This window comes from Corticium candelabrum, chromosome 6, assembly GCF_963422355.1.
Source record: "Corticium candelabrum chromosome 6, ooCorCand1.1, whole genome shotgun sequence".
Classification (NCBI taxonomy): Eukaryota; Metazoa; Porifera; class Homoscleromorpha; order Homosclerophorida; family Plakinidae; genus Corticium; species Corticium candelabrum.
Genome location: NC_085090.1, coordinates 2139150 through 2148947, shown reverse-complemented (window position 1 = coordinate 2148947; position 9798 = coordinate 2139150). Strand labels below are relative to the sequence as shown.

General features: G+C 44.0%; 4 protein-coding genes across 4 annotated transcripts; 1 reads left to right on the top strand and 3 right to left on the bottom strand.

The window, feature by feature from the left end:
• Positions 1–1851, bottom strand: LOC134181565 (tigger transposable element-derived protein 4-like). Its single transcript, XM_062648835.1, has one exon. The coding sequence runs from the start codon at positions 1600–1602 to the stop codon at positions 1–3; it is 1602 nt and encodes a 533-aa protein (XP_062504819.1). The 5' UTR covers positions 1603–1851.
• Positions 1852–1981: 130 nt separating this feature from the next.
• On the top strand, positions 1982–2733 carry LOC134181366 (zinc finger protein with KRAB and SCAN domains 2-like). The gene has a single exon (XM_062648631.1). It carries the CDS (start codon positions 2137–2139, stop codon positions 2731–2733), a length of 597 nt encoding a protein of 198 aa, XP_062504615.1. The 5' UTR covers positions 1982–2136.
• Positions 2734–2798: 65 nt separating this feature from the next.
• Positions 2799–5528, bottom strand: LOC134181365 (zinc finger MYM-type protein 1-like). Its single transcript, XM_062648630.1, has 2 exons — positions 5231–5528; positions 2799–5171 (listed from the first exon to the last, which is right to left on the bottom strand). Exons 1-2 carry the CDS (start codon positions 5329–5331, stop codon positions 2813–2815), a joined length of 2460 nt encoding a protein of 819 aa, XP_062504614.1. The 5' UTR covers positions 5332–5528; the 3' UTR covers positions 2799–2812.
• A 799-nt stretch (positions 5529–6327) lies between these two features.
• On the bottom strand, positions 6328–7867 carry LOC134181386 (uncharacterized). The gene is made up of 2 exons (XM_062648657.1): positions 7513–7867; positions 6328–7449 (listed from the first exon to the last, which is right to left on the bottom strand). The coding sequence occupies exons 1-2, from the start codon at positions 7812–7814 to the stop codon at positions 6501–6503; spliced, it is 1251 nt and encodes a 416-aa protein (XP_062504641.1). The 5' UTR covers positions 7815–7867; the 3' UTR covers positions 6328–6500.
• Positions 7868–9798: the final 1931 nt, after the last annotated feature.

The following is a 9798-nucleotide window of genomic DNA, read 5'->3' as shown; positions in this document are numbered from 1 at the left end:
TTACATACAGCCACTCCTACCTACAGTACTTGCACTGAAAAAAGACTCTAGAGTTGGCTGAAATCGGTTCTCCATAGCAAAGACATCAATCTGTCTCTCTAATTTGTTTAGCTTCTCTAGTAAGTCGGAATCACCATCTCTTTGTGCAACAAAAACCCGCAGTTTTTGCAGGCAATTGCTAGCTTCATAGTGGCTAACTGGTGGTAGTTCGTCACCACAGTCATCCTCTTCTGATTCAATATGGAGAGGGTTGCCAGTTTTTTCCGAACTCTGAAGACTGCCGATGATTTCGGATGCTGTTGGCAATCCAGGTGATACTGACAACTCCGAATCAACTTCAATAAACTCATCTTCAGTAAGTGAAGCATCTATGACACCTCGGTCAATAAGCTCTCTTACAAGAGGTCTGATATTTGCATCCTCTGTTTCCACATCTGAATTATCATCTGTGTAGAATCCCGCTTTCCTAAAACAGTTCTTCACAGTGGTCATTGTGACTAAGTTCCAAGCCTGTTCTAAAAGCATCACAGAATCCAAAAGATTAATGGAAAACTCTCCTGGTCTCATTCCTGATTCAATATGCTGTAACAGCTTGCGAAGCATTAAAGATCTATAGTGGCTCTTAAAGTTCTTTATGATTCCACAATCACATGGTTGAAGTTTGGCAGTGGCATTTGGAGGCAGAAACAGAAACTCTGTGGCTTTCAAATCAGGTATGTTGATATGTGAGCTACAGTTGTCAACAACCAGCAACACCTTTCTCTTGGCTTTACTCATTCTCGCATCAAACGGTCTCACCCATTTAATGAACAGTTCCCTTGTCATCCAGGCACGCTTATTTGCTTCATAGTCAACGGGAAGTTTCCTGATTCTTTTAAAACACCTTGGATTTTTGAATTTTTCAATTACCAACAAAGGCATCTTTTCTGTGCCATCCATGTTCGCGCATACCATAGCTGTTACTCTTTCTTTTGATTTTTTTCCACCATGACATTTCTCGTGTCTAAAGGCTAGTGTCTTGTCAGGCAGGAGTCTCCAAAATATCCCAGTCTCATCAGCATTGAACACATCTCTTGGATGATATTTTGAAAGTATTGAATGCAATACCTCAGCTTTCCATGAATCTGTAGTTTCTTCATCTACTGCAGCTCTCTCCCCAGACATTGACTTACATGCAATGGAATGGCGTTTTTTGAATCTGTCCAGCCACCCCACACTACAAGACCAATCGGGTTTCCCTAGCTTCTTCGCCAACTCTTCAGCTTTCCCCATCAATATGGGGCCGCTAAGTGGCACGTTGTCAGATCTTGCACACGTAAACCATGCTAGCAACGCTTCATCTACGTCCTCGTGCACAGCTCCTCGAGCTCTTTTCTTGTTCAAGTCCGTCTTTCCTCCATAGAAAAGCCTTTGGTATCTGTCTTTATCACGAAGTATAGTCGACAGCGTGTTTGGCGCTATTCCAAAGTCGCTCGCAATTTCTTTCTTTCTCTTTCCACCACTTTCAACGCACTGTATCAACTCAATCTTTCTCTTAAGCGACAGCGTTACCAACTTTCGAGAGCTCGAACGATAACGTTCTGATGTATGTTCTGTCGACATGTCTGGACACGGACGACGTCTGATACAGCACAACCACGTGCCGCAGTCACGTGATCATTTCTTCGAGTTACCCGGACATTTCTCATGCACGGGTCTGCTGCATTGATCGAGACAGGTGAAACTTCGACTTACGCAAATTCGACTTACCAGGAACTCTTTGTATTACTTCGATCGGCATTCAACCGGGACCAAGAGAATCCTTCGCGCTATCCGGAAGTTCGACTTACACGAGTTCGACTTATGTGGACTCCACTGTAATTAAATAACGCGCCGTTTTAGTTTGTATATGCCCTCAGCCTTGTTCACTGCACCACATACAGGAATTTTTGGTCATGCCCTTGCTCACCTCGAGCGGTTTCACACTGGTGGTTAGACCGTGGTAAAGTTCGGTTAAGTTAGGTTAGCTAACTCAAGTTAACCAAGATAGGTTGCGGCAACCAACGTGGTTTCACACTGTCTCGGAAATGGTCATGCGCGCTACTGCATCACTATGCATTACTAGGCACTTATAATACCTTGTACCTAACCCGGATAATGGCGGGAAGCTACCGAACTGGCGATACGTTTCGGCACTATCAAGCCTTGGGTCAACTCACCGTTGATAGCCAGGAGCCTCTACAAACTGCAGAGACAACTGATCAGTATCCCCTAGGCTGGAATCCGTCTGGAGCCAGTCAAGAAACCAGTCAAGAACAGGAAGCCAGTCAAGAGCAAACTGACCATCAAATTGATCAACGTGTAGAAAATTCTGGAAGACAAGGAAGAAAGAGAAAGTCTCGTCAATTTTCTTATGAAGAAACGACGTGCCTCATCAACCTGTGGTCACACTCGCGAATACAGAATCTCCTGACAAAGCCTGGTAGCAAGAGCAAAATATGGCAGGAAATATCACAAGATCTAGCCAAACATAAGTTCATCAGAACACCAGAGCAGTGCAAAGAAAAAATAAATAATCTAAAAAAAGATTACAGACTGGTCAAGGATCGAGTAAGAAGAAGTGGAGAAGGAAATACAACAAGTGATTTTGCGTACTATGATGCTATGGACATGGTGTTAGGTGACTGTCCATCTGTGTCACCTACTAATCAAGGGCGTCACATGGGTCCCAAAAGTGGGGGGGCGCAAATTTGAAGCTGAGATATGTGACGTAATTCATGGCGTCATATATATTAAATTCTTTTTAATATCAACATTACAAAAAGTTTACTAACTATTGTAGAGGAAGACGTCTGTCACAAAGAGCACCAAATTGTGAAACAAGATCATCAATATTACTCTCCAGTTCCTTAGCAATGTCGCATTCGAAGCACATCAGAGCAAGGGACCGGAGGCGCTCGTCAGCCATCCTAGTTCGCAGCCATGATTTTAGTCGCCTTAGAGCAGAAAACGACCGCTCTGCAGTTGAAGATGTAGCAGGAATGCAGAGAAACAACTTGAACAGTTTGAAGACTTGGGGAAACAATTCTGTGCAACGGAGAGAAACAAACTGACGAGCAAGAGCACCTATGTTGCCGGTCTCCACAACGTCTTTAGAAAAGTGCAGTTTAGAATAATTGTAAAATACTCTTATTTCAGACGTGAACTGAGTGTTGTCAAAGTCACCTGTGTAAAAGTGTAATATCTCACTCACAAGCGACTGATCTGGCGCCGATAACGAGACTGACTCGGACAACAACTTCTCAATTCCACAGAACACACGGTAATCTTTGCTACAAAAGCGTCGAGTTAGGTCTGATACCATGATATCCAATAATTCATAATATGCTTGTCGATAACGTTCTTTTGGTGACAGTGGCTGATATTGGGTCGTGCTTCGTTCGTCAATTCGGTGAGAAGGTCGACGAGCTCGAAGGAGAGCTGGTGGAGTCAGGTTTTTTGCTTTACTCTCTTTCTCCGATGACTGCCAGAAATTCTCAAAACTTTCATTTGTTCTGAAACTTTGTAGAGTAGCAATGACGCTATCAGCTGATCTTTTTGCTGCCTGAAGATCTACGTTCTCTCCCTGCAGGTACTGGGATAGATGAGAGATTAATCCTAGTAGAGTGTCTAGAACGGACACATAGAAGAGAAAATTGAATGAAGATACAACAGTCAGTAAACAGTGAGCTTCACTTCCGATCGCAGCATCGTCAGAGAGTTCGTCCAGAGCAATCAGAATTGATGCAAACTGTTGCCTAACAGTATGGACTGCTGCGTGCCTGGAACCCCACCTAGTATGACATGGTCGTTGGAGTACTGCTTGCGGGCCCTTTCCTTCGTTCTGTCTTCGTTGCACATCTTGAAACTTTTCATGTCTCTTGGCTGATCCTTCAAGTAAATTATAGAGACTGGAAACAGCACCTAGAACGTTTCGCACATCTGTAACGTTCTCGCAGCTGTTTTGAAGACTGAGGTTCAATCTGTGGGCATGGCAATGCACATATCCAGCTTTCTTCTCGACCTCCTGAAGCCTGGTAGCTAAACCTGAGTGCTTCCCGCACATGCTTGACGCTCCATCATAACACTGTGCCCGTACCATAGACATTGATAGGCCCGTCTCAAGCAAAACTTGCGTCAGTTGCTGAAACAGACTTTCTCCGTCAGTACCTTTTAAAGGCCAAAATCCAAGAAACCTCTCCTCTACATTCAGGCTGTCTGTTACAAACCTTACATTGACAGACATTTGTTCTACCCTTGATATGTCTTGTGACTCGTCACATATTAGTCCAAAGAAGCCGCAGTGTTTGACAGCTGTCGTAATTCTCTTCTGAATGTTAGATGCAATGAGTTTCAACATGTCGTTTTGGCTTTTGGGGCTTACGTAGTGAAAGTTTCCTTCCAAATGGCGTTTTAAGTCAGGGCAGTACCGTGACAGATATTCAAGAAATTCCAGCAGATTTCCTCTGTTGTGAGAATCTTTAGATTCATCGTGGCCTCTCAATGGGATGTTTTGTCTTCCCATTAAAAAAATTACTTCAAAAATTTTACGTAAATTGCGTCTGTTCAGCTCTACTTGTGTCTGGTAGGCTGTACTCAACTGTTGCATAACACTTCCTCTGGTTGCATCCTGCTGTTGGCTATTCTTCCACACTCCAACATTTGAAATATGACTCAAAGATTCCTCGTGACGCCTCATGTCAGCTACTGCTGACTTCCACTTCCTGAAACCTCTACTCACGAACGCTTGGTCTGGACAACCTTGTTTATCCAGGTTATGCTTTACTGTCAGCCGACAAGGAAAGCAGAACGCGGAATCCGCTGCAGGGCTGTACTCAAGCCAGCAAAATTGTGTGTACCAGTGTGGTTGAAAGGACCTATTACAAGTGCCAGATTTCGTCTGAGGAAATTTCCCATGCGGCAGTTCTTTTGCACAAGGTTGATACGGGCCATTGGTCACAGAACAAGCAGTTGGACCTCGGCAAGGATCAAACGCATGACACACAGAATCTTTCGGGCCAGATTCACTAGCAGTAGTACTAGTAGAGACAGTCACAGTCACGATAGAACTAGCTGTATCGTCGAACCTTGACGTACAAAAAGATGACAAAGACTTGGAGTGAGACGACTCTGGCTGCAGGGAAGTTCTTGATCTAAAAAATTGGCGTGTTACTTTTCCATTTCAACAATCCGCGATACGTTGTTAGTGGACCTTAGAAAGGTGGTAAGGAGTTTCTGTCCTTTCCGCTTTGTGTTCTTGTCGCTGCTGAGGCTGACAGAGCTGCTGCTGTGACAGCTGTCTCCCGCTGACATTTTCCGTATCCGGGTGCTTTAGCCTCGATTTCCAGGCAGTCCTTCATAGCAGTACTACATCTATGCTGAATCAGCTAATTTAGCTAAAGACAAGCTACACTTCTGTTTAATTAACGTTGAAAATAGAATTGACTCAAAATATAGCAAGCCACGCCCTAAAAAAGTGGGGGGGCTAGCGCCCTCTCTAGCCCCTAAGACGTGACGCCCTTGTACTAATGTATACGAGTCTTCTGATGGTATCTGTACATTATTGTCCTCTTCCTTAGTTGCCTCTCCGTACGACTCTACTCAAACAGGAGCTGAATGTGTATCCGGAAATAGCAGTGGTACACCTCCAGATTGCAGTGACCAAAGCCCATGCTTCTCTGAAACACCTGCCAGTTCTAGTAGGCACCATACCCCTCCTAGTGCACCTCCTAGTGCACCTCCTAGTGCACCCAAAATACAAAAAAGACAAGAAAGCAGTGGCCTTGATAGAGTTGTGAATGAACTTACTCAATTTGGGGAAAAGATCGTGGATTTGATGTCAAGGATGGAAGATGCTGACACAGAGAGAGAAGAGCGAGAGAGAAGAGAGGCTGAACGAAGAGATGCATTCTTGCTCAATGCATTACGAATTCTTACAGGACAACAAATGGAAGAACCTGACAATGCAAACCAGTAGCACAAAATTCCCAAAAAAATTAAAGCACACTGTTTCAACACACTGTTCTAACAACACAAAGTTTTAGTTCTAACTATATTGTTAACACACAGTTCTTAACAACACAATGTTCTTATTAATACTGTTCTAGCAATATTTTAACATTGGTCAACACTGTTTTAGTTAATACTGTTCTAACAATATTTTTATCACATTGTTTTAACAACACTATGTTAATTAACAGATTGTTTTAATAAGACAATGTAACCATGTTCTGATTGCAGTAGTCTCCTGTGTACCAGATGTTTGAGAGTTCTGTGGGGGAGGGGAGAGAAGAGGGAAGCACATGGATTCGTGGCCTGACATTTGAGAGTGCCATGGGGTGGGGAAGAGAAGAGTTTGTTCTCCCAACCATCCACCCTTCAGCATTCTCGAACATCTGGACACGCATCCATGTTCTCCCCTCCCTTCCCCCACAGAACTCTCAAACGTGAGACTACTACTACAGCCCTCTTGTTAATTAACTCTATATATCTAAATAGTCTCTGATATTATCTCGGATTGCTGTTGCCGCCATATCTCTCCTTCCAATAGCTGCCAATCCTGATTCAAGATCACATATTGTTTCAGTTTCACTGTAGTCATCGTTGATTTCATTGTGTGCCAAACAATAGTTATGTAAGGTACAGCAAGCAATAACGACTACTTGAACGTTGTTGATGTCAGTCTCTTGCTGATTTAACAGAATTCGCCACCTACCTTTGAGTTGCCCAAATGCCCTTTCCACTGCGATTCGAGCACAACTCAGTTTGTAGTTGAAACTTTTTTCAGACTCCCTCATATTGGCGCTCTCGGGATATGCTTTCATTAGCCAACTTTTCAAAGGGTAGGCTGGATCTCCCAGAATTAAAACAGGTATTCTAGCACCATTACAGACAACAGTCTCACTTCCAGGAAAGGCTGTTCCAGCACGTTCAGCAACTGCAAAGAGGCGACTGTTAGCAAGAACACGAGCATCGTGGACTCGTCCTGGCCAGCCAATACAGATATCGTTGAAGTAAAGAAATGAATCTACCACAGCTTGAAGTATAATTGAGTGAAACCCTTTACGATTGATATAACAGGCTGGATTGAGAGGTGGACTTTTAATAGGTATGTGTGACCCATCTACTGCTCCACCAATTTGAGGGAACCCATGACCAATATTTCTGAACCGTTCAATGACTTTCTTCAAGCGATCTCCTTGTGGCATCTGGACATACTGACCACTCAAGTGGGAAACGATTGCCTGACATACTTCATTGGAAATAGTGCTAGCAGTTGACACACCAACGCCAAACAAGTTTGAGACAGTCCTATAATATTCACTGCCAGCCAACCTGTATAAAGTCAAGGCTAGTCTCTTCTCTGGCGATATAGGGACTCTCAAGTGGGTGGACTTCTTCGTGATCAGATGTCGTATATCATTGCACAGACTACACACAATAGAAGAAATTGAGGTTATCAGTTAACTAGCTATTCTAGAACAATATCCAAACCTCATGAAAGTTCCTCTTGACATCCTGAAATTCTCTCTCCAATCAGTATCTGATGCTTCCGCAAGCATTCTGTCCCACCACCTTGATTCTCTCGGTTTGATCCATAATGTTCGACCGGTGGGACGCATTCTAGCTACCACTTTTAGAACACACTGGAGTAAACAGAGTAAAACGAGAAGGACCCCTCGTTGCCGACGGCGAACGAGCCTCCTCTGACGCCTCCTTTTCTGAGCCCTAACGTCTAACCGCGAAACCATTAGCAGAAAGAAGGTAGCCGCATTGCCACGAAACGAAGTTGGCATTCTCAAGGCTTCTAGCTAGTACACAGTACTATGACCTATTGCGCAAGCGCGATCTCTTAACCGAGTCTAACCCAACGCTAACCATGGTCTGGAGGTTGGTTACGCTAACCACGCTCTAACCACGATCTAACCGAAGTTAACCAAACTTAACCATACTTGGTTTCACACTGACCTTAGTAACCTAACTTAACCGAACTTTACCACGGTCTAACCACCAGTGTGAAACCGCTCCTCGATTGGAAACAAGATCATCTCATGTCAACGAAGGTCGCAGTAGGTTTTGGGGCCATTCCGTATACATACCATACTCACTTTTTTCCAAGGTCTGGAGTTTTTGACACTGTTCAACGTACACTAACACTTACAAATTGTTACTTCCTGTCTTTCTGAAATCGTTTACGTACAATTAGCATTTCAGGCCCGTAGGCAGATCGCAGAACGTGCGCATTGGCCAACAAAGTGTACGTGGTCTAGTTGGCTGTCTATTAGTTAAATGTTATCGCGCTGCGATAATTTTTTTGTGGATTCATCACTTCGGAACATGTTTGAAATTGCATTCGTATACTTGGTTCACATCATTTGCTGCATGAAGAAATTTATTTGAAATTGCGCTGACTTTCTCAAATAGTACCTATCTGTATTGTGTATGTAGAGTTAGCAGTAAACGTCAGGGTAATAGTACATAGTCAGCGACTTCGACAAGCACCTTTCTCTTTCTACCTCTTTAAAACGTTTATGGCTGAACAACGAGGGGAGGCCGTTAAGGTCAGAACGGGTAGGCCCTGTGTGATTCTCATAATGTAAATTACAAATAGCAGCAACATTTGCGGGCTTCCAATTCTTTCTGCTCAAAGATTTTCGACTAAGTCTGCGAACAACTTCATCACGGATACGTGGCTTCATGGCCTGTAATTTGTGCAGCTGGACAATAGATGATGATAAAGGACATGCTTCCTGCTTCATTTCCAGACAACCACATAAATGTTCACCTGCTGGTGTAAGCGGACACTTTCTGTTTCTGTTGAAACAGCCCTAGGCAGCGCATTGTCTCAGACTGTGTCCTCTGTTTCTAAGACAGCCTCTGCTTTTCTTATGTAGACATTACAGGTATGGGATAGTGCGCATGTGTTGTGTCACTTTAGACATAAACTGCTACTGGGGATTCTAGGCATTAAACAGACTGTGTACAGCGTGTACTGTACTCTGATCTGCGTCAGTAACTATCTAGTGCAAGTTATCACAGTAACAACTTCGACTCGTCCAATCACATATGTACAGAAGCAAGCTAGACTTCCCAGAAACAACATGTCTGGTTACCTCAAAGGGGTTCCCAGGTCGCATGCATTTCACTCGCCAAAACTAGTCCATCGCCAGGCGATGAGTAGTTTGCCTTTCTACTTCACGTATATGTGTTCAGAGTGTGAATCATATCACGTCAGCATGAACAGCAGTCTGATACCCTCGAGAAGCCGTACTCGAGAAATGGCTTCCTACGCCTCTCTACGCAGAGTCTCCCACAAGATGCACGAAATGGTAATTAGTGAACTTACATGTTTGGTCAACTACAAGATGATCTACGCTTCAGAAGCAGACCGGGAAACGTGGACTTTGTACAGCGAGATCGGCGAAAGGTACGTGTTACCCTCGAGATTGCGCATGCTTTAGAAGCTTCGCCCCAAATATCGTCTATATTAGTGCCACCAAATCTCATGTAGACCAAATCCCAGCGTCTGCAAGTTGACTCGTTACGTTCACTCGTTGAGATGTCCTTGAATCTCTGGCTGACGACACCACACCTGCTTGATCGGAAAGTGTGACTGTAGCCTATGAGCATGCGCCACTTTCTTCTGGTTTTGTGTTTCAGGTAATGGGTATTTTTAGGCCCGGATTCCGGCCCCCTAGTCTTTCACATTGGATAACCAACGGTGATGGGATGGAGATGGGTAGGGGGAAGCGGAAATATGATGGTTGTCACGGAGGCTGT